General features: G+C 34.5%; 3 protein-coding genes across 7 annotated transcripts in view; 2 read left to right on the top strand and 1 right to left on the bottom strand.

The window, feature by feature from the left end:
* Window positions 1–13,119, top strand: part of LOC106180919 (muscle, skeletal receptor tyrosine protein kinase) — an 18,316-nt gene extending 5,197 nt beyond the window's left edge. The window contains exons 2-9 of the mRNA XM_013565096.2: window positions 1,563–1,841; window positions 3,702–3,826; window positions 5,446–5,593; window positions 6,027–6,036; window positions 6,576–6,827; window positions 7,140–7,339; window positions 7,543–7,788; window positions 8,187–13,119. Of these exons, the coding sequence (XP_013420550.2) occupies window positions 1,563–1,841; window positions 3,702–3,826; window positions 5,446–5,593; window positions 6,027–6,036; window positions 6,576–6,827; window positions 7,140–7,339; window positions 7,543–7,788; window positions 8,187–9,373 (2,447 nt within the window). The 3' untranslated portion in view covers window positions 9,374–13,119. The remainder of the gene's footprint in view (window positions 1–1,562; window positions 1,842–3,701; window positions 3,827–5,445; window positions 5,594–6,026; window positions 6,037–6,575; window positions 6,828–7,139; window positions 7,340–7,542; window positions 7,789–8,186) is intronic.
* Window positions 13,111–15,132, bottom strand: LOC106180950 (proteasome assembly chaperone 3). Its single transcript, XM_013565137.2, has 4 exons — window positions 14,989–15,132; window positions 14,660–14,761; window positions 14,391–14,471; window positions 13,111–14,124 (listed from the first exon to the last, which is right to left on the bottom strand). Exons 1-4 carry the CDS (start codon window positions 15,037–15,039, stop codon window positions 13,972–13,974), a joined length of 387 nt encoding a protein of 128 aa, XP_013420591.1. The 5' UTR covers window positions 15,040–15,132; the 3' UTR covers window positions 13,111–13,971.
* On the top strand, window positions 15,006–23,541 carry LOC106180930 (CAP-Gly domain-containing linker protein 3-like). 5 transcript variants are annotated; one of them, XM_087014241.1, is made up of 15 exons: window positions 15,006–15,117; window positions 15,502–15,791; window positions 16,643–16,898; window positions 17,173–17,316; window positions 17,858–18,057; window positions 18,498–18,633; window positions 18,783–18,917; window positions 19,259–19,387; window positions 19,789–19,851; window positions 20,533–20,656; window positions 21,082–21,146; window positions 21,457–21,535; window positions 22,120–22,191; window positions 22,958–23,061; window positions 23,274–23,541. In XM_087014241.1, exons 2-15 carry the CDS (start codon window positions 15,504–15,506, stop codon window positions 23,492–23,494), a joined length of 2,016 nt encoding a protein of 671 aa, XP_086870367.1. In that variant the 5' UTR covers window positions 15,006–15,117; window positions 15,502–15,503; the 3' UTR covers window positions 23,495–23,541. The 5 variants fall into 5 exon arrangements, with proteins under 5 accessions (XP_086870367.1, XP_086870380.1, XP_086870381.1 ...); XM_087014251.1 differs by lacking the exon at window positions 15,006–15,117 and adding an exon at window positions 15,205–15,342; XM_087014246.1 differs by lacking the exon at window positions 15,006–15,117 and adding an exon at window positions 15,218–15,348.

Here is a 23,541-nt window from a genome sequence, read left to right as displayed (position 1 = left end):
ATATGTAACTTTGGTTGTAATCAGAAGCAGCTGTTGAAATAAAACTTAAAACTTGTCCAGAGATCCTGACTGACCATATGATTAAAATTAAATTTCTAAATTTAAGTTGAATTAAAAAAAAAAGGCACCTCGATGATGGCGTAAGTGTCCATAGAAATCTATCCATGTATAACTTGTCTTTTCAAGTTTTATATTTAGTCTGATCATGTTATCTCAATTTTAAAATAATTTTTGTATTCTTGAAATAAACTTAGATTAGTAAAATGTTCATCAGGCAATTTGACAATTTTCATGAATACTTCAGAAAATTATATTTTGCTCAGAGTTAAAGGTAGACCAGTGGTCTAACCCTGTTTTGTCATAAAAAATGTCTGCAGTGAAATTCTTTTGAATTTTTGTTGCCTCTTTTTTTCTTCTTTATGTAAGATTTATAACAAAGAAAATTGTCTGAGGCCAGTTGGCACAAGGGTGGACGTGTTGCCAAGTGCCCCATGGCCAGTCAGAATTTTTTTTTTATTTTTTTTTTTATTTTTACAAATTAAGATGAGTGAGACAGATTACCCTTATGTATTGCCATAAAATGCTGCTCCTATTCACTAAAAAAACTTTGCCAGTTACAGTCACAAAAGAGTCAGCAGTCTTGAACTAGATAATTCTTTTGAGAGTCTTCTTAAGTGGTGGAAAGTTTGTCATGGATCAAGTAATAGTAATTAGTATTTATGGTAAAGATGAGGGCTGGTAACTTGTGTATGTCATGTTTTGTATTATATTATCCCTAAGGTTATAAGCAGCTAAATAGATTTGAGGGGGGGTCAGTGCTCAGAGCAAATGTCACTTGTTTACAGGGCAACAAGGATATCAGTTTGAAGTTTATTACCAGTGTAAGTGACGCCAAGCTCACAAGAGTATAATGATTGCTATTTTTTTGCATCATGCTGTCAGCATGCTGTCGACGTCAATTGCTGGGACAAAAAAATGAAAAAAGAAGAAAAAAGGCAATAACATCCTTTCCAGATCTTAGATGAATGCTTCAAGAAATATTGAGAATTAATAAGTGAAATGTAGTTTATCAAAAAAAAAGAAATCGGTTCTTTTTTTTTTTTTTTCATTTGTGTAGTTAACACAATTTGATGCACCTTTCTTTATTTTCTATTTTTTAAAATCAAAACAATTATTAATCATTAAACTGTTGCAAAATGGCAGATTTTATCTCAATAAGTTCTCATTAGGTGCTCAGTGTTGCCAGTGTTCATGTTGCATGCATAATTTCTCTCTGTATGGTCTATAAGATGGCTGCATTAAGTTTGGTTATAATGTAACATTGGTGTTTTACAGGCCTGCGTTGACTTCTTTTACATCGTGGAATCTGCTGTTTTTAATTATGTAAATTTTGCCTTTAATTTATGAATTTTATTTTGATTTGTTTTATTATTATCATTTTTTAATCATTAAAACATTTTGCTTCACATAACCAGGCAGTTAAACAAGTTGGGTGTAAAACTTAAAATGTACCAATGAGTAAGTGGCGTGAACTAATAATTTTGATTTTGCTCCAATTTTAGGTCCAGTGATAACTACCTCACCCCAGAACAGAACTGTTTTGATCACCTCTGTCTCCCAGCTCACCCTTCGCTGTGCTGCTACAGGGAACTCTACAGTACGCTACTCATGGCAGAAAAATGGAACTTTTCTTCACAACTTTGGCTCCAAATATAGGATCCTGCCATCAGGAACACTCAAAATCCGCCATCTCTCCCTCCGTGATACTGGCTGGTATAGATGCTTGGCCTCCAACAGACAAGGAGAGGTTTACTCTCCATATGTTCTCGTGTTGGTTCAAGGTAAGGTTTTGATGAGACATGGTCACATCAAATCTACACAACAGAAAATAATTTGTACAAATTGCTTATATTTCTGAATACTTATAGCAATAGAATAAAGCTCAAGAATTCTCAAATATGAAGACTCTGTCAGTAAATAGTTCTGTTCAAGCACTTGGTACCCCAGGTAGTGTATACTGTTACAAATCTTCCTGAAATATCAATTCATATTGTCTTACATGATTCCTGTGATTAAAATCACCAAAAAATACACGAATACATGTCGCAATCAATATTGAAATCCAATCAGATTTTAAATCGGCTTAGACCAAATTAAAATCAATTCAGATTTTGAATCATCCTTGGCCAACTATAACTCGACTATGCAAGATTACTATCTCGCCAAGTAAGAAATTGAAATTTCAATATTACCGAAAAAGTGTTGTGTGAATGTCATTAATACATTACATGTGATTTTTATCTTTTGGTGATCATTAATTCGCAAAGTCAAGATTATCAAAACCAAAATGTTCAATTCACAAAAATTTATAAATTTACTCCTTTCATAAAGAAATTCCTTAATTTCAAGCTAGAAGAAAACCCTTGTTGACTTATAATTAAAATTAAAAATTAAAGTTTTGAGACAAAAATGAAGATATGTATTTTTTAATTCAATCAAATCCAGCAGTGTGCAAAAATATTAAGAGAGGTGTAAATTTGTTCACAGTTGAACTAGAAGTTACATTTGCATCATTGTCAACTGAACCATTGCCCAATAGCTGCCTGCTTCCACCCTTCCCTACCCCACTTCTTCCCTTTCTACATGACTGTGATGCATAATGAGTAGCCTTTTTGCTAATATTATTGAGGTGTAAAAGGTTTCATCCCAGTCTCTCTAAACCAAGCATATAAAACATGTTAAAGCATTAGATTAATTAATAGCACCTCCCTCAAACCCGTTAATGTAAGCATTTATTTACCTGCCAAGAACAGTGAAAGGAAGCAACAATGGGAGAGGAGAAGTACACTAGGGCTGGGATTGAGTGCATGCAGTTAGGTAAACAGAGGCCTAGATTACCCCAGGACTTGTTCCAGTCAGGTCAAGACTCTCCCTGGATCCCGATGGCTCTGCTTATTAAACAATGCAACCTTGTTCCTCTTAAGTAAGCTCTTCCCTGATCTGTAGGGGTGAAGCATTTTGGAGTACATGCATTTTCAGTTTTTGAGCTATTTAATTCTTGGCCACTTTTGTTGGAGAACCCTTTTGCAGAGCTCTATTTAGTGACTATGAGTGAAAGGTGTTTTCCATATATGCGCAAGACTTTTTTGAAAGAAAAAGAAAAAACATGGAGTACTTCTGTCCTCAAATTTAATTGACTGAAAAAAAATCCACTTGACCAAAATGAAAATTATTTTAGGCATATTAGATAGATAGAGATTGCATAAGATATAACATATTCTGCAGTGTCTTTGTGCGTGCATGTGAGTGTGATATATATAGTACAGTAATTCTATGCAACAAAAATAGCCTGTTACTGAGTCTTTCTTGTTGTTAATCAGCACTTCAAAAATGTTTGTAATCATTCTCTTATATGATATACTCTTAACAGGCTTCCCAAACAGTTACAGTACACAACCAGGGGACATTGACATGAACTCCAAAACTATTTTATTTTCTGGTTATATTGTGGTTTTTTAGTTGTTATCGATGTTCCCTAGTTGTGTGTGTCATAACTGTTTTGAAGGCCTGATTTGGAATGTTGTTACCAGTGATGGAACTTTTCTGTAACTCTCCCTAAGGATAAACAATTGCATATATGATAAACATACTGTCAGTGTGTAAATGTTGAATATTAGCGCATAAATTGATATAATTTTCAGCCCCAGCTGAAATCGTTGATGGACCAAAGGATCGTAAGGTGTGGTGGGGAACTGTTGTGCGATTGCAGTGCCGTACTGTGGGTAATCCAATGCCTCACATTCTGTGGCAAAAGAATGGTATACCAGTAAGTATTCACTATTATATATATAAATATATTGCTTAATAATGATTTGCCTTGTTTATGTCACGACTGGGGATTCTAGAACATTTCTTTTAGCATTGAAATTTGGGATAAATTAACTTTCATTGCAATTCTATCAAAGTACAGTATGATAAGATTGTTAAGTGCACTTAGTGCATCTTTGACATATCTGTTTTTCACTGTTTTATACATATGAGGAAAGGGTGTGGCACTTATTGAAGAGCCATACCTCCATTGTGTGGTTCCCAATTCAAACTTCCTTTCTGTTTAATGCTAAAAATGAAGTTCTCTAAAATGTGGGTTTTCCTCAAGATGTTTTGCTGTCATCTGGAAATATTCATCCTTGAGCCTGCCCCTTGCTTGCACATGTGCGTAAAAATGAATGGTTTAGTCAGTGCCTAATGGCTGTGAATGTTAATATAGCTGAGTAGATTATTTACAAGGTAAATAATTCTATTGTGTTTTTTGATGTCAAGCAGACCAGTTAGTTAGCATATGTGTGTCATAATAATATTAGTAGAGATAAATTCCTCCCAGATACTTGTTATTACAAGAAGCTACTGATGAAGTCTGTATTTTCAAAGGTTATTTTTGTAGGCAGGATGGTTAAGGGGATGGGTATTTAATGTGTGTGCGGTCAGTTTAACAGGTGAATGGACAACTCCCCTGAGTTGAATTCAAAATTGCAGGGTTTTTTTTGTAGCAGAGATAATGAAAATTTCTGACTGATTGTTTAACTATTAACTTTTTGTCTATAGGATAAAAAAAACTTATAGAAAGATGGTAATTATTGTGAAATAAAAACTCAGCATCATATAATGCAAGAACTTCCATATTGTTCTGCAGATCAGTTTGCTGAATGAACCAGCACTTAGTCTGCATGTTGTAGGCTATCATCGTTTTTTCCTCTCTGCTGTAGATCCCTGCATTATACATCTGCTGACCTTGTGCTTTCATTCATTTCAGCTATGTTAAACAAGGTTAATTCTGATGCCCTTAGGAAAACTTGTCGCCTTAAACAGTTATGACTGCAATGGCATTGACCGATTTGAATTTTTTTTCATCAGGAAAACAATGTATCTCTTAAATCCACTAGTTCTGTTACTAGGTCCCCAAAGGAAGATCTGTGATAAATTTTTTTCTTCTTTCTTTTGTGACCCACAATAATACTATTTTTCTTCATGTACTTACAATTTAATGATTGGCTTTATCGATAATTGCATGATGATGACATATTACTTACTGACGTGACTAGGATTTTGATGTCCCACAACCACATTCTTCTGTAAGTCAAACTGTTAGACCTCAGGGTGATTTTTTCCCCCTACAATTTGTGACATGCAGAAGTCAGTATCTTATGGTTTAAACTTGCATCTTGGCTAAGTAGACAAAATTTTTTTTAATGTTTAACATTTTTTATCAACAGTAAGTTAGTTCTCTTTTCATTTTCAATGAAAAACAAATTTTGATTTTAGATTATGAAAAATCTCTCAGCAGTTTACATTGGTGATTAAAGAGAAAGACTTTTCTTAAGAACGATGTAAAGTGTTGGCATTAGTAGTTTTTCTTGTATAAATTTATTCATGTTTATTTTTATAAAGGTCATTGATGAAGACACTGGGGATACATACACCAAGTCTTACATCCTATACAATGCAACAGAGACTGCTACATTTGAGTGTGAGGCCTTCAACAAACATGTAGGTGGCATCACAAGGAGGAGACAGATTGCTACTGTGACAGTAGTCGGTAAGTATTATTCTGTTCTAACAGTTGTTTATACATAAACTCTGTGTCACTATATTTAATAAAATGCACAGTAATATCTATTTAGTTGAGACAAAGTATGTGAGTTTTTTCTTCTTCTTTTTTTTCTTTTTACGAATTGGTATGTTTGATTGGTTCTGTATTCAAAATACATGAACTTGATATTATGTGTATGACGTATGGTAATATATGATATGCATATTAATGATGGAATAAACTTAATGTTAAAAGAATGTAACTATTGTATGAATATTAATAAATGAATTGGCTTTTCGTGTACTGTAAAGCATGGCTCATTTTGTAAGTGTAACAATTGCTATATGTAAATAGGAAGAACTATTAATGTTTGTAATATCACACATTGCCTAATGCTTGTAATTGTGTTCTTTGTCTTTATTTTTTTAACCACAATTAGAACCAGCAAGGTAAGTTGACATTGAGATGGCTTTATTTGTTACCTAGCTGCTTGTAGGGCAACCTAATTATTTTATTTTGACCATTTTTTACAAATATTGCTACTTACAATAGGATGTATTGACACCTTTCTTGGGCTTGAAAACCTAAGTAGCATTTAGTGTGCACTTCATTTAATTTCATGCATTATGTACATGATCACATATATGCAGTGCACTTATATCTCATATTGATCAGTTTTTTGTAGATAAGCAAATAACAATAGCTTTTTTTCTGGCACTCTTTATAATTTACCTTTGTGGTCTATTTTAATCCCACCTGCTTCTTCGTTTATCAGTCCATCTGGTATTCTTTGAACAAGAATCCCCCCCCCCCTAAAAAATCAATAAAGATAAAATATGAACATAATAGCTCAAGTCAACTATTTCGAAGTCTTAGTCCTGTTAATTCAGTTGTATGAAAATCATTTATCATGTTGACCTTTAAATACATCAACAATTCATTGTATCTGTTGGTATTGATAATGATGTCACATCTTTCCATATTTCAGACCACCTGGCTACTGTTCAAATTATAATGGAACCATTTGTAAGAAGTACATCGGAAGTAGATCTGTCTTTTTTAACACTTCCTTTGAGAATCCAGAAGAAACCAATGAAAAAATTGTTAAAGGCCTGTGGCTTGAAATGATTGAGCCCTTTGACAAGTTGTGTCGTGGACCAGCAGAAAAGATGCTCTGCCATTATGCTTTCCCAGACTGTGATACATCTCAAGAATTTGACATGCCCAAGCCACTCTGCATGTAGGTTTTTATGCTTGGAATATAATAACTTTAAACTATGTCTGCAAAAAAATAAATATATATATTTCGTATATTTGACAATAATAAAGTTTTCTTTGACTCATTTTTAAAGGGAATCTTAAAAGTTATTTTCAAATCAAAATTTTATCAAAATTAATCACAACTCTGGCCGTTTGCCCATTTTCCTAAAGGAACCCAAGTCCAAACTGCACGGATATTGATCTTATCTCTGTTCTTATATTCAGATGATTATGCACTACAGTGATCTAATTTGGTCATGTCAAATATCTCTTTCCATGCATATTCTTCTAGGGAAACCTGCCTGGCTGTACAGGATCTCTACTGTTTTACCGAGTGGAAAATGATAGAAGATCATAAGCAGAAGGGCATTTTTTACCACAACCGCGGCCATTTCCGTCTTCCAAACTGCACTGCCCTGCCTCAATACCACAAAAACAATCAGTCCTGCATAAGAATCCAGTGGTTTGAAAAGAAAAATAAAAAATTTACTAGTAAGTCCTATCATTCTTTACTTGTCATTAATTGAATTATTTATGTGGTATGAAATTGTGGATCTGTTGTCATTCTTAAGGACTTATAGGACTTGGGGTTTTAATATGCATAAATGTCAGTGTAATTTACAGCTATTAGTTTCTTCTAATGGAATCGATTGCACTTATTGTAAATCAAGTAATGGTCAACATTGCATTTCCAGGTAATTGCTATTTTGGCAATGGACAATACTACAATGGCACAAAAAATATTACAAAATCTGGAAAAATTTGTCAGAAGTGGTCATCTCAGCTACCACATACTCACAACAGGGTCCCTGAGGTCTTTGAGGAGTTGCAGAATGCTGAGAACTACTGTCGCAATCCTGGTGGAGAGGTGGAACATCCATGGTGCTATACTGTTAATAAGACATTGCGATGGGATTACTGTGATATTCCTGTGTGTGATGGTAAGGGATGCTGTAACATTACCCAAACATCACTGTTGTTTCTGAAATGTGTACCTTTTGGGAAGGCAAAATGTTGTAGATTTTATTTTCTTGCATGTATTAACCTTTTGTAATATTACTCTTGGGATATCCAGAACACAGACATTCTGTTTTTCTTCAAACTTTAAACAAGAATGTTTCTGAGTGACTGAAGAAGCTATACTTTTGTAGACTTGGTGCAGGTTCTGGGGCTGTACATCTTTTATGGTTAATGTCAAGTTATGTGATCACATATTTTCCGAGAATGCTCCCTCCTTTTATGCTTGATATTGTAAATGGGTTCTGTGGCAGTTAATTTGAAGTTATGATCTTAAATTAGTTCTATTACAGTTTAATGTAATGTTATCTCACATTTTCAGAGAATGCTACCTCCCCAGCCAGTGAAGGTGCCCAGTCTCCTGTCATGGAGCCTGCTCTGCCCATTAGTACAATCTACATCATAGGAGCTTTGTGTGGTGGAGTTGTCCTGATACTAGTCGTGTTTGTGGCCACCTATTTCTGTGTTGCTGTGCGTAGGATGGATCAGAAATACCATACACCTCCACAAGAAGATGTGGAAATAGATCTAAATGATATACCTGCTAACATTTCATATCATCGACGAAGTCCTATTGAAATGCTTCACCCACACCTTGAAACACTAGAGTATCCCAGGAACAATATACTTTATATGAAAGACATTGGCCAAGGAGCATTTGGACGGGTCTTCCAGGCTAAAGCGCCTCATATAGTTAAAGGAGAAGAGTTGACTTTGATAGCTGTAAAAATGTTAAAGGAAGATGCTACTGATGATATGAGGAGGGATTTTGAAAGAGAAGCATCCCTGATGGTAGACTTTGACCATCCAAACATAGTAAGATTAATTGGAGTGTGTGCAATAGGCCAGCCTATGTGTTTACTGTTTGAATATATGGCAAGAGGGGACCTGAATGACTTTTTACGCACGTGTAGTCCGGATCATTTCATTGTTAGGCGAAGGAGCAACGAAGCTATGACAAATGATGTTCCCAAGTTAGACCATATACAACAGCTTGAGATTGCTAAACAGATAGCGGCTGGAATGGTGTACTTATCTGAGAGGAACTTTGTTCACAGAGACTTGGCCACAAGAAACTGCCTTGTGGGGAATGAAATGGTTGTGAAAATAGCAGATTTTGGATTAGCAAGGCAGATTGATTCTGTAATAGATTTCTATAAAGGTGACGAGAGTGATGCAATACCAATTCGTTGGATGCCACTGGAGACTATATTGTACAATCAGTTTTCACTAAGATCAGATATCTGGTCCTTTGGAGTGGTGCTCTGGGAAATTTTCTCATTCGCATTACAGCCATATTATGGTATGACACATGAAGAAGTGGTGCAGTATGTAAAAGCAGGGAAAATCTTGTCATGTCCTGACAACACACCTGCAGAGGTATATGAGATTATGAAGATGTGCTGGAGCAAGAAACCCGATGTCCGACCTTTGTTTCCAAGTCTCTTTAGGTCCATTTGCATTCTGCAGAACAATCTAAGCAACATGAAAAAAGTTGACAGGTTATGACAACAGACGTGTGGCCATCTACCCTGAGTATAGTAAGGATAGTCATTCATCATGTAATTGCCAAACATAAGAGATTGGTGGTAAATATACTGCAGTGTACCTTAAGCTTTGCTGCAATACAGACATTCCACCACTTGAAGGGACCTACGGTACATATTAACATATTGTTTGGCTGCTGTGAAGGAGTGGCCACACCCTGGAAAAGAGTTCATAATGGCTTGTTTCACCTGTATCACGTAATTGTGTGTGGAAGTTGTAAGAATTGCATGTTTAGATTGTTTGGTTTTGAAAACATATCGACAGCATATCATCAAAGACTGCTTTAAAGACAGCATAAATTTCTCAATTTTTCACTTTTTTGTAAAAAAAAAATCTTGAGCATGAAAAAAATGTCTATTTGTCTGTATATATGTTTGTAATTTTTTTCTACAGCAAAATGTAAAATTTTGACTGCTGTCCCTAATCATGTTTTCAAATTTTTTCTTTGTACATATTCGTTGTTTGATAGCAAATCATTTTTGATAATTTTACAAATGCATTACCACCATTTTTATGAATATTTTAAATCAGAATCTCATGAAGTTCCATGCATCAATCTGAATTATTTGCTGTTTAGGCTGTTTGTTCACTATAACCATATTGACCATGAGCTGTTTGTCCAATTATAATGGTGTCATACTTGTTACCACAATCAGTCATATCATAGTTTTTCATGTTTTTATAAAGTTGATATTTGTGTATTTATCTCATACACCCACAAATATGACATTTAGTTGTCTTCCATAACAGACAAATTACACACCTCCCATAACCATAATATCATCTTGAATGTCATGTCAGAATCAATGAATAATAACTTAATATTTAATATGTTAGTCCTAAGCCCTTTGATATTTTTGTCAGGTCTTCCATAATAGTAACTGATGTTTTTATGTACAGACACAGATGTGTCTGTACATATAGCCATCATCTGCGTCTGTCGTCGCCGTCGTCGCCGTGCACTTTTACCGATAACATGATAAGTGGAAAACCATTTTACCTTTTGACTTGAAACTTGCAGAACTGATGAATATTCATAATACGCAGGTCAAGTTCGAAAATCAGCATGATCTGGTCACTTTTAGGCAATTTATGCTGTTTTTTCACTTTTTTCAGCATATATGCAGCACCGATAACACGATAAGTGGAAAACCATTTTACCTTTTGACTTGAAACTTACAGAACTGATGAATATTCATAATACGCAGGTCAAGTTCGAAAATCAGCATGATCGGGTCACTTTTAGGGAATTTATGCTGTTTTTTTTCACTTTTTTCAGCATATATGCAGCACCGATAACACGATAAGTGGAAAACCATTTTACCTTGTGACTTGAAACTTACAGAACTGATGAATATTCATAATACGCAGGTCAAGTTCGAAAATCAGCATGATTGGGTCATTTTGAGGGAATTTATGCTGTTTTTTCACTATTTTCAATATAAATGCAACACTGATAACACAATATAAGAAAAACGGATTGGCCAATTGCAATTATACTCACAGGAGTGGTCAATCTTACTAAAACGTTGGTTGAGTTCGAAAATCAGCATAATCGGGCCATTATTTTAGAAGTTATACTGTTTTTTTTTCACATTTCCTCAGATTCAATTATTAGGCATGTTAACAGTCTCATTATTTAACTAATAAGATGCCTAAAAGTGTTTGTTTGATATTTCCTGCATCTTTACAACATTGTTAGTTGATTATGTAAAAAACATGGTAAACTTGTTATCATGCATTGTGTAATAAAGTGTCAAAAATGGAAATAAACTCATATCATTGCAGTTTGTCAGATTCAATCATCCACTATGTTCAGAATCTCAGAATGGAGGAAATTGGACATTTAACACTGTTCTATTTCTACTTTTCCCATCTCATCAATTTTCTTAGTTGGTCATATAAAAATGGCAGTAAAATGTTTATTTTGTTTTATGTTAAAAAAGTGTTAAAAATGGAAATAAACCCATTTCAGAACAGTGCTGTCTTGTTTACATTTTGGCATTTTCAAGGCGTGACTTTGAAGTTCCATGGGCCTGAAGACCTTTGCTAGTCACATTTTCTGAATATCTGTGATACAAATATTTTATAATTAAAAATTGATGGTCATTAAGCTGTTAAACATTATGTAATATTGAATCAAAATTTGAAGAAACCCCTATTTTGGGCACTGCTTCCATGATGACCATTTAAGGAAAATCATGTCACTTACTGTTCTCAAACTTACAGGAAAGAAACATGGGACTAAAATACAGCTTCAGTAGGCAATGCAGTCTGTTTGGGTTTTTTTTTTTTTTTTTTTTTTGGCAGTTTTTTGTGAAAATTTAATTTTTCACATATTGGCATTTTCAAGGTGTGACGTTTAAGTTCCATGATCTTGAAGACTTTTGCTTGTCCCATTTTCTGAATGTCCATGTTACTAATATTTTATTAATAACATTTGATTGTCATTATGCTGTTAAACATTATGTAATGTTGCATCAAAATTTGAAGAAACCCCTATTTTGGGCACTGCTCCTATGATGACCATTTAAGGGAAATCATGTCACTTACTGTTCTCAAACTTACAGGAAAGAAACATGGGTCTAACATACAGCTTCAATAGGCAATGCAGCCTGTTTGGTAAATTTTTCTGGCAATTTAACAGTTTTTTGTGAAAATTTAATTTTTCACTTATTTGCACCTTTATTTTCTGTTCTTTGTCTGTACATTTGACAGCTTTGCTGCCTTGTTTAAGATGATCATCCCAGTGCCATTTTTGCTATCAAAATATGCCAAAAAAATGCATTATGGTTATATGACACGTGTAACTTATCTTGGTGAAAGTTGTCTCACTTGATAGGATTGTTTGACCTGACCTTTGCATTCCCAACCATGAAAATATACCTCAAGAATTTGACAATCATATGTAGATAGCCACAACCTGCTAACTGCTCATAATGGAAGGTGTGGCAAGTTTTGTAATAACAATGTCAACATGCCAACAAGAAAACTTACATATGGATATTTTGAATGTAGTACAACTTGGTTGTTTTCAAAGACCAACTCAGAGACTGTTATATGTATTTATGTAATTCAGAGCCCATACTAGGAAAGTTAACTGTGGTGTGGCATTTACAGTTTAGCACTATTTGACAACTTTTATATAGCCATGTACATAGAAATACGTGATATTCAGGTTTTAATATAATGTAAAAGTTAAAACATTAAAGTTCCACATAACTAAATATTATGTTACTGTTGTACATGTTTTGGGGTTAACCTTATCAGTTTGAAAGTATTTTGGACAACTTTATAAGTTGTTACTTAAAGCCATATATGAAATGGCAAAAAAATATTCAGTTTGAATAGCCACATGTTCTTTGTTTTAAAATGCTTAATTTGGTTTCAAGTACAGTACATGAAAGATTTGTGATAAAGCTGTGTGGGGAATTACTTGGAACCAGGCCCTGATCTCCAACTTACCATTTTCAAAAATCAAATTTAATTTCTGTAAATACTCCTTGTTCATCATTATCATTTTTTACATATTTGTTTGTTTTGCCAGTCTTTGTTCTTTGTTTGTGTTAGTTTATCAAGTCCCTTACCCATTGTTTGTTTGTCTTGTTAGATTTTGAAGTCCCATATGTGATCTGCAACCCATTATACATTGCACTATAGAGCTATTTCTACTTAACCATTTCAATAAAAAGATATCATAAAAGTGGTACCTCTCGTTTATTTTTCTCATAACTTGGATATAACCTTAAAATGCATGCCCTTCGAGTTTCCATGGCATCAGGGTAGTTTTGATAATGTAAAGGCAAACTACCATAAAGTTCTATTTTCATACCTTTTCAAATGGATCAGTTCTTTCTGACACAATTATTCACTTAAAGGTATTCTATAAGTATCTGAAAAAGTTCCAAAGACCTCGCTTGTTTATATATCCTGCAAAGCTACTTGTCATTCCAAATTCAGATCTTAAAAACAATAAAACCCCTCTTACAGAAGTATCTGGTTACAATACTTCCTAAAATGTTTAGGCAGGCATGAGAGTATTGATGTCTGGCCAAACATTCAAATTGTGGCCTAAAACATGAACCCAAGTGCAGGGATGGATAGAGATTTGATTTGGGAGCAGGAGAAAATTACTTTTTTGCCAGGAAAATTTGATTTGGCTCAAAAATCCCAGATAGCCTTCGGGGACCTGTAAGGAGTGTCTCTTGTTTACTATTGACGATAACCTGATTCTATGTAGTTTCTACATACAGGTAGCATGACTATTATGACCACTGACAGTTGTGTGTATTGAGATTTTTACACATGGCCAAGTCCACACAAGATCAGTCATCCCTACCACAACAATATGGTACTTCTACTGCTGACAATTTTTGCAATCTCATTGGTCTTATCTGCCCTCTTTCTAAGGCCCCTCTCCACTGCAAGTAATAAGCAATGCCTTTACTGACAGGATGTTTTGGATTTTTGGAAATATGGATAGAAGTCCTATGTTACATCCAACTCCTTTTGAAGTAGCACTCTACCATTGGCTGACACCAAGCTAAGCTAAGCAGCTATCACCTGACTTCCCACATTTGATTGTCTACAATGAGTTGTTCTATAGCTTTTAGTGTGATGATTGAAGTGTCTTTAAGTGCTAAGGAAAGCAGGATTGGTTTGTTTATAGGGATCCTCTCTGCAAGTCGCCTGGCAAGGAGATTTAAATGTTCCTAGAAAATTAATAAATCAATACAATTATTCATATGGCATTGCAGTTAGCAAACTTTTTCTGTGCATGTATTTTAAAAAAAAAGTAAAGTTAAATTAGATTACAAAAAGTATTTTAAACAGTATTAAAACAACATTTTTGTCTATTTATCACATTTATTTTTATTATCTTTTTAGCCTATTATTATATATCAATTTTATTCATTTATTATTATTTTTAGAAGAAGATACTGTGAATAGCATTGGAATTGTGTGTACTGATGTATACCTCATCCTTTCCTAGCAGCACTTTGGTTGTGTACACATGGGTGGGACCCTGCTCCATCACCACATCCTTGGAAAGATGGATCTGAAATCAACAAACCAGAAATACAATTATAAATATAACTGTTATGTATAATACGACAAAATTATATAATTAAAACAACATATTTCAAACTTTTAATGCTGATTTACCACTAGGTTATTTTAATATACATTCTAATTCATAAAAGATAATTAAACAAATAATGTACAGTACATAATCAAGCCACACACCAAAGTGCCGATTTTCTGTAACTGTGTGATAACAAGAAACAATCTGTTCTGAAAGTCTGTGCATGAAATATCTGTTTGATGCCCATTAATCTTGAATGCCACCTGCAACAGAAGACAAACCATTTATATTTACATTTACTATCAAATTATACAGTATGTTAACGTTATCGGTTGTCCTTGAGAGTAACCGTATTCGTTTTCGTGGGTTACTGAGTATAAAAACACATTGATTGGACTTTTTCATATCCACAAAGACAATTTATTATTATGATATATATTGTTAGATATTTACTGTTTCTTAATTTACGTTAAAAATATGAAAAATATACCTGTTTTGACGGCCGCAAACTTTGCATGGGCGCAGCCATTTTGAAATTCATAACGAGGCTGAAATGTATTGATATGTGCGACAGGTGTGTTCCGTTGAAATATAAACGTATTTTCTATATTTGAGTAGTGTAAGTATTATTATGAATTGTCTTTTTATTTGTAAACCAATTTCACGAAACTTAATTAATGTGCAAAGATGATCTATTCAAGCCTCAGTGATGTTAGTGGCAGTGGTAGGTCCATGTATCTACTGTACTAGTACATGTACAGTACTAGTACTGTAAACAGTGTACAGTTAGTCGATCTACTCTGATGGGCAAAACAACAAAACTAGATCAACTTTAACCTAACGTGTGAGTGTAAGTTATGCGCCAATCTTTTTCAAACTCAACGGTTTTGCTGAGCATTACGTGTCTTCCGTGTTTGAAAATGATAGGTCCTTAACTCTTATGAGTAGCATTACCATATGAGTGAACCTGATTCTAAAATATTTCTTTCTTTTTGTTTTCTAGAGATGGCCCTTGAAGACGAAGACCAGCACATTGATAATGGTGCTGATACTGACAACGACAATAACAATGATTTCTGCATTTCACCACGGGAAAAGCCAATGATCCATCCTGCTGTGGAGCCCCCACTCTGTGAGGCATGCCAGAAGCAGGAAATGGTATTCTTTGACCCCAGTTGTCCAGGGTGCCTGGATGTGGTGATGAACCCAGCAACAACCATAGCAGAGATATTTGCTATTCTCAGACAATGGACTCCGCAAACACAACAGAATGTGGAGTTGTTTATCAAAGAGGTGCAGTATAATACTAGAACACTATACCTACATTTGTATGCATTCTTGTACATGATATGATTATTAAAATGTACCTACTTTTTTGAAGTGCATAATCCACTCTATTTTATGATGGTTGACTGCTTTGCAATGGTATCAAAAGTGTCAAGTTGTTTCAACAAGTAGGGTTTGACTTACTAGTACACATCAAAAAAGGTGTAAAGAAAGGACATCTAAGCATAAAATTCCATATACACTGTATGGTGCTCTGTATAGTAGCTAGAACTTACTTTTAAACAGACAAATAAAGTTGGTAACATTGTATTATGTTCAGAGTGTCAATTTTTTCTAATTTTCTTAATAAAAAAGTATGATTATTGTATGAACTGGATGCAAATTCCTTGTACATACAGACCTACATGTATTTCTGTGTATGTAGCATGCATGTACAGTATAAATGTACAAAACATATATGTAAATGAGCAGATATTTTATAAGCAAAATGTTAAAAGAATACCATCAAGATTTGCATATACATAAATCTGTATAGAAACTGACATGTATTACAATGGATATCAATATTTCTAGTTACAAATGGAGAAATAAGAAATCAGCTGGTGATATCTTGAATTATGGATGCTGTGAGTCACTTCAAGGTGTTGGTTTGGTTCTCACAACCTCGATCCATAGAATTTCATTAAGATTTAGGCATAATACGTATGGAATTCTTTGATAATGACAGATAGTATGCATGTATTTCAGTTTGTAAGATTATGCTTCACTACAGAGATACAGTGTAACTGAATTATTATTATTATTATTTGTCTGTATAAAATAAACCTTAAATAATGTAAAAAATTTTTTTTATTCAGATTATAAAAAGGGGAGCCAACATTAATGACCATGATGGCTTGACTGATATGACCCTGCTTCATTATGCTGCCAAGTCAGGGACAAGTGGCATAGGGGACGTCAAGGTAGCCTGCAGTGTGGTCAACTACCTGCTGGACAAAGGGGCAGATACAAACATTAGATGTCGCTGGACAGCTATGACAGCTTTACACTATGCAGTCTACTTTGATGTGGCACCTGTAGTGAAAATATTACTGGAGGCATCAAAGGCTTTGGGTAATGTGTGTGTGTGTGTATGTGTGCGTGTTTTTTTTTTTTTTTTCTCCAAGCATGGATTACCGATACTTGCAGTCTTGTGTTTGCTTAACTCAGACATATTCACCTAAAACAGTCCAAAATAAAGAGACATCACCATAAAAGTAAGTTGGCTCTGTACCAGAAAATGCATTTTATTATAGTGAATAAAAACAATAAATCTTTGTAAACTAAATAAGATGTTAGAATAAATGTGGTGTTTGAAATTTTAAAGTCATTACCGTACATATTCCAGATGTGGACAACCTTTGTGCAGAGTTTGAGCAGGGCACACCTCTGCACGTTGCGGCCACCAACCTGTCCCTGGACTCTGCTGGTGTTCTCCTGGAGCATGGAGCCAATCCTCAGGCTAAGGACAGTCTGGGGAGGACAGCCATTGGTAGGGACACCTGAGGGCAACCTTGTTCTGTAGCAATATGTGCACCTAGTTTTCAAGGAAAATATTTGTTGGTAAACCATCAAAGAATCTTGTTAGCTGTGTTGTGCACTCAGAGTTACAATGGAATATTAGAGTGCAAATTACTCTGTTTGTCTATTTTTGAAGAAACTTTAACTTTGTTACACCCACTTTTTTACCTAATCTTTAAACTGCTGTTTAGAGTTCATTACAATCAATCACTGAAAGTTGAAAATTAGAGTGAAAATACTGGTGAGGACCATTATGCAGTGTATCCCCCCAAAATTACACATCTTTTTAACTCTCTCAAAGTAAATTGGCAGGAATATGTATTAATAAAAGTTTTGATTAAGAAAAATATATTTCAGTATATTACAGTGGGAGAAATAGTTTGAAATTGCCCATAATCTGACCATTTTTCCTCGTGCAAGTATCAAAAAGTTAATTGCAAAGTTTTTTTTTTTGCTAAAAATTATCATATCTATGTAACATCCCAACTTAAACTATATAACTGTATGTCTAGAATGTATCCCTGAACTGAGCTCTCTGGATGGCAACCAAGAGTTAGGGAAGAAAGCACTGAAGCTAAGGAAGATGTTGATGGAGGCAGAGCCCACATTACCCAAACTACCACCTCCAAACTATGACAGCATACAGAGCAAAGTTACTTTGCAAGCAATGGGATTGAAGATTGGGGATAAGATTGTAGTAGGAGGAGTCAAGGTGAGATAGACAATAGGTGGCACTGCAGTCCTGTTGTGATTTAAGATGGGACAAGTTAGTGGTGTATTTTTTAATATTTCATGATTTATTATTCATCATAAATTACCTCTAGGCACCAGTCAAGTAGGATATGCCACTTGGGTTTTGACTGGAATTTCAGTAAAAAGTTCAAACTAGCTATCTCAGATACAGTGGTCTACAGAGTCCACCACTTGTATATTGTCCAGTTTTTATATACAAATACAGTAAATCCTTTACAGATTTCCATCATCTATATTTGTGGTGTGGGAATGGAAACTGAACCTTTTGCACCGTAGCCACAGTAACTGGGAAGCAGTGTTGTCACTTACTTTAAATCCACCAAGATTATTTATTGTCTTAAAATGCAGGCCAAGTTCCTTATATCTTTTCAATTTTTGTTTTTTGCCTGATGATTTCAGACTGGCTTCCTAAGATACTGCGGTCCAGCAGAGTTTGCCACAGGGATTTGGGCTGGTATTGAGTTAGAGGAGGCAGAGGGAAAGAATGATGGAAGTGTAGGAGGAATCTCATATTTCAAGTGTTCACCTAAGCATGGTAAATATTTCTGTTAGATATTTTTGGATAATTACTCCTATTGCAGTATGTATGTATTTTTGGTTGGAAGTTTATTTGGTACTTTAATCTAGCTGAGAAAAAACTGGATGGTTATACAAGATTGAAAATTCTATTATTTTTTTTACTAGGTATATTTGCACCAATTTCAAAAATCTCAAAACCAGGAGTTACCACTCCAAGAAGTGGTCGCCTTACACCAGGCAAGAAAAATATCAACTATGGTACTCCAGATCTGTCAAGGGTAACATCTAAGATTGATACAGGTAATTATGAACTATATAAACCAGACTTATCATAAGATACTGTTGATAAATATCTCGTGTAATGTAGGTTAAGTTTGTTTACTCATGCATACATACATACATACATGCATACATTGATGCACGTACACATTATGAATTTCCAACCCTTACAAATTGTCTTGTGTTACTGTTACAGCTGACTTTGACCCAGGTAAGTCTGACATGACGGGTAACAGTTGATGTTGGGCACACTGCAGAAGCTGGTTCACAATGCTTTGATGTATCTATTATGTGCATCATTCCTAGACACGGTCTTATTAACATTACAAATTGACTAAGCTCTTATTATAATGTATTTACAGGCTTAAAGACCAAGTCCAGATCTGGAACACCATCAGAAGGAGGTGAAGCAGAGTTAGATGACAGGGTGATAGTGGCAGGACAGAGAAAGGGCACTGTCAGATATGTTGGAGAAACCAAGTTTGCACCAGGTAAATGTATACAATTTTCCTTGGCAATGTACCTCAACAAGTAAACACCAAGAAGCAGTTGGTTTGTACCTTGCAGAAGAGTTACATACTTGCCTTTGGTAGTTGTATTCAATCTCTTCTTTGTGAAGTTAGAAATTTGTTGTTGAATGCAAATTATTTATATTCTCATGTTTCCACAGGAACACTTATTAACCTCAGCTTTTGCTTACACTAACATTTATCTGAACTATATCTTTATGTAATGAGTGGATTTTTTCATTTTTTTACATCTACTGTTAAACTTCAGTATACTGAAAGAAGACTTGACATTTCATTTTCATTTCTATGTTTTGATATTTTCAATCTTTTGTGATTATTTTGTGGGCAATGTAGCAATTTTACATGCATTGACTCATTTGTAGTGTGGTATGCAGTAGATATAGATATAGGTGAACCAAATGAAAGTAAACGAACAGAACCAAAAGGTAATTTTATGTGTCTGTACATTGGAGTAGAGATACCAATTGTGCCTCACATTGTTCATACATACATATATATTGTTGGATATAAACTATGTCTTTTTGCATGGGAAGTGATAGAGGAAATGGAAACTGTATACCACATGCATTTTGCTTCATAGAATTTTATCACATCAGTTGTGTGCACAGCATGCCTGTTGTACATGGTGGACAGTACCTATGATTATGCCATTCTCCTGATTTTGTTAGTGTGCAATGCCATGGTCCCTCTGTTGTGGCAGTAGTAAATGTGATGTTCATTGGTTAATATTGTAGCAGGGTGAGAGATTTTCTGCAGGTCATTGCAGACTGCATCTGGTGTCAGTGGCTTCTTGTGTTTTCTACTGCACAGATGTTTATAAACCATAAACAGGCTTGCATGTTGGTGTGGATAAAAGTTTGATACTGTGATATAGGTGTTACATATGGAATGCAGCATTGTTAACAGATAAAAGTACTTGAAAATTAGCCAGAACTGATTTTCATTCTTATTTTAATTGCTGATGCCCATGTATGTACATATGAATGCCATGAGAAACAGATGAACTGACAAGGCATGTCCAGCTATTTAAACCTTTTTGTATAATAAAGAAACATTTACACATTTGTGCAGGCCCAGTCCATCACTTGCATGGTCATGTATTTTAGGGACCTGGTATGGAATAGAACTGGACAGGCCAGCAGGGAAGAATGATGGGTCGGTGAATGGGGACAGATACTTCACTTGCAAGCCAAAGCATGGAGTCTTTGCCCCAAGTAGCAGGGTCCAAAAGTAGGCCATGAACTTTTTTCTGACAAAATAGTAAAAAAAAGTCAAACTGCACAATAAGTCATATGCTGTATCAGTAGTGCACTTATAAACAAAGGGCTGAGTTTTTTTATACAAAAACCTTTATACAAAATTCAATACTTTCCCTTAATGCTGCATGTGAACTGCACCTTTTTCAGTCATTCATTCATTTACTTAGATATATCTAGAGCATTTCTTATTATCTTTCTGTAAAAATTATGAATCTGCATGCATTATCTGAAATTTATACTTATGTATGTAAATCTGCACTGTTATCATTGGTATCTTTAAGTCATAATGATAATTAATGATAAATGATAAAATACAAAAAATTCACCCATCCCGAGTTAAAAAAAAAAAAGAAATTGGATATGTGAAATGGTTTATGTTTAATTTTTCTATTTCAGAGTTCCAGCCTACATGGGTTCCACAGAATCACTGGATTCCTTAGGGGGAACTTTTGCACTGAATGGTGAGCATATTTCTATATGGTCTGAAAGCATAATTGCTAGTAACTTAGAAATACATTTGACAAATAGATAACTGGCTGTAATTTCAAATTAAATGCGTTTAGATGCAATAAAATTTTATTTCTTGGATTGATTAAGTTGTGCTATGGATTAAATCTTAAGCATATGGTATTTTGTGTAAGTGATAATAAATGGAAGTTATTTTTCATTATTTCTATTTTGTTATTTTATTTGATTATGTATTTGTTTTGTTTAAGTTCAGTTGACGTACAGTGTATCCTCAGATTTATATTGAGAAAATATTTCTTTAAGAGGGTCAACGTAGTCGCAGTGGCAGCCAGTCTAGCATAGCAAGTATTGGGACTCCCAGGTCTAGAACACCAGTTAGTCGGTAAGACTATATAGTTCTGTCTTTAGTCACATTTTGCTTGTCTAAGATGTTTTGCTTTGCATAGATACTAATTTACAAAGTATGGTGCTTGTGCCGATGCACTTTTTCTAAATATTGTAAAAGTAAAAGTCATTGTGTTCTCTTTAGTACATAGTATTGTGTGAAATACATATCTTTGTTTCTTTTCTCATTTTGTGAAAAAGGAAAAACTTAATATTAATAAATATATAGATAAATGTCCGTCATAATAGTTGGCAGTCTGTTTTGCAGACAGAGCATTTTACTCTTACCATGACATTGTTAACAGTGCTGTTTCTTAAAGTAAAAGTCAGTGTGTTGCTGACACACTGCTAAATGCTACAGCTTTGAAAAATTTATTAGCTTTTGTATGTCCAGTGTCTTTAATTCACCAAATTTTGACTGCTTTAAGTTAAATGAATCACTGAATGGTGCAGATATGAAATGCTATTTGCAAAAGCATCTTCATTACTTCCCCTTTGCCATTTGTTGTGTCACAACTAACCTGCCACATGTTATGCTTGTATTGTGCTGCCTCCTCTACTCATTATTTCATCTCACAAAAGCATGTCCAGTCCAGCTTGGTCTTCAAGGTCATCAAGGTCATCTAGATCAAAGTTTAGTCCTCGGTATCAGCGGTAAGACCAGCACAGGAGGTCATCATTAGTGCATTTGCAGCCGTTCTTATACACAAACTTTATAAGTTCAATATTCCATTTCTTTCAGTGATGGTGTGGTTTGTTTTGTTATATTGTTTTGCATTCCTCATATAAGTTTGTTTTGTTTTTGCAAGTTATTTTGGTGTGGTTATTGAATAATAGTTTTATTAGGCTAGGTTCAAATTGAATATAGGTTGACATGGACAACTCTGTCATTATTTCTACAGATATTGCTTACTGATCAGAAGGCAAAACTGATCACATTCAGGGCAATATTTCATCCACATTCTTTTCCCATGAGCCCAGCAGTTAAACACACTAACAATTGACACCTTGTTGAGTGCACTTCTTAGTAATGTTGTGAGATAACCCATTTCATATAACTATAACAGAATTTGATTTTTAATAAAGCATTTATAAAGCTTGGTGTATTTAGATTGGAGGCACTTATTTAGCTGATAATGGTTATTTAGCATCTGTTTCAGTCAACTGAGTACACATTTGAGATAGACTTCAGAAATCACTTGGCAGTTAAATTGCTCTCTGAGACATTTTTTAATGCTGCTGTTATGAAAAATTTTAATTAAAAAGAAAATATTGCTGTAATTAATTTAGCTTTGTGACATAAAGAATAAAGACCATTGAAGGATGTTACATTTTCAAACACTTAGGATAAAATGGATACTTTAAGATGTATGGTTTAATTTTAAAGTGAAGATTATGTCTATGTTTATTTTTTATTTAGTCCCCGAAGTGCAGGTACACAAAAGAGAGTATCTCTAAACAACGCAACAACAGGGGAATTTCGTCTGACAGAAGGAATGAGTGTCTTCTGCAACAATGAACTAGGTATTTTCATTTAGCAATAGAATTTGTGTTCATTGATGTCAAAATATTTCATTAGTCATATACATTTTTCATTATTCTTTGTGATCACGGAATAGATTTGACATGATATTAACTAAAAAGCTGAATCCAAAATCATGTTTGCAGATATGATATGATATGCTGAAAGACTTTTTAACACTGGTTACATTTATTGGTCTTAACTTTTGTTTCAGGCATCATTCGCTACATTGGTCCAACAGATTTTGCTGATGGTGTCTGGCTTGGCGTTGAACTAAGAACACCCAAGGGCAAGAATGATGGAGTTGTCAATGGAAAAAGATATTTTCACTGTAAAATGAATCATGGGTTACTGGTGAGACCCAGCAAGGTGACTGTTAGGGGCATAAATGGAGCAAAACTGCTTGGTGAGGCTCACTTGGCAGATCTCAAGTAGTTATGTATAAGAGTAAATTCACTTGTGATGGTTTGGTTGTGAATGGA

Source organism: Lingula anatina, chromosome 1 (genome assembly GCF_051362555.1).
Source record: "Lingula anatina isolate TDL-2025a chromosome 1, LinAna3.0, whole genome shotgun sequence".
In the NCBI taxonomy this organism is placed as follows: Eukaryota; Metazoa; Brachiopoda; class Lingulata; order Lingulida; family Lingulidae; genus Lingula; species Lingula anatina.
This window is presented reverse-complemented; position numbering and strand designations above follow the sequence as displayed.

Excerpts from the sequence above, each read along its gene's own strand:
- LOC106180950 (XM_013565137.2), bottom strand. The coding sequence starts at position 15,039 with ATGAATTTCAAAATGGCTGCGCCCATGCAAAGTTTGCGGCCGTCAAAA. Across the intron at positions 14,762-14,988 it reads GTTTGCGGCCGTCAAAACAG|GTGGCATTCAAGATTAATGG; the intron begins GTATATTTTTCA and ends CTTCTGTTGCAG. Across the intron at positions 14,125-14,390 it reads TGCTGCTAGGAAAGGATGAG|GAACATTTAAATCTCCTTGC; the intron begins GTATACATCAGT and ends TTAATTTTCTAG.
- LOC106180930 (XM_087014241.1), top strand. The coding sequence starts at position 15,504 with ATGGCCCTTGAAGACGAAGACCAGCACATTGATAATGGTGCTGATACT. Across the intron at positions 19,852-20,532 it reads TAAACGAACAGAACCAAAAG|GGACCTGGTATGGAATAGAA; the intron begins GTAATTTTATGT and ends CATGTATTTTAG. Across the intron at positions 22,192-22,957 it reads TTTAGTCCTCGGTATCAGCG|TCCCCGAAGTGCAGGTACAC; the intron begins GTAAGACCAGCA and ends TTTTTTATTTAG.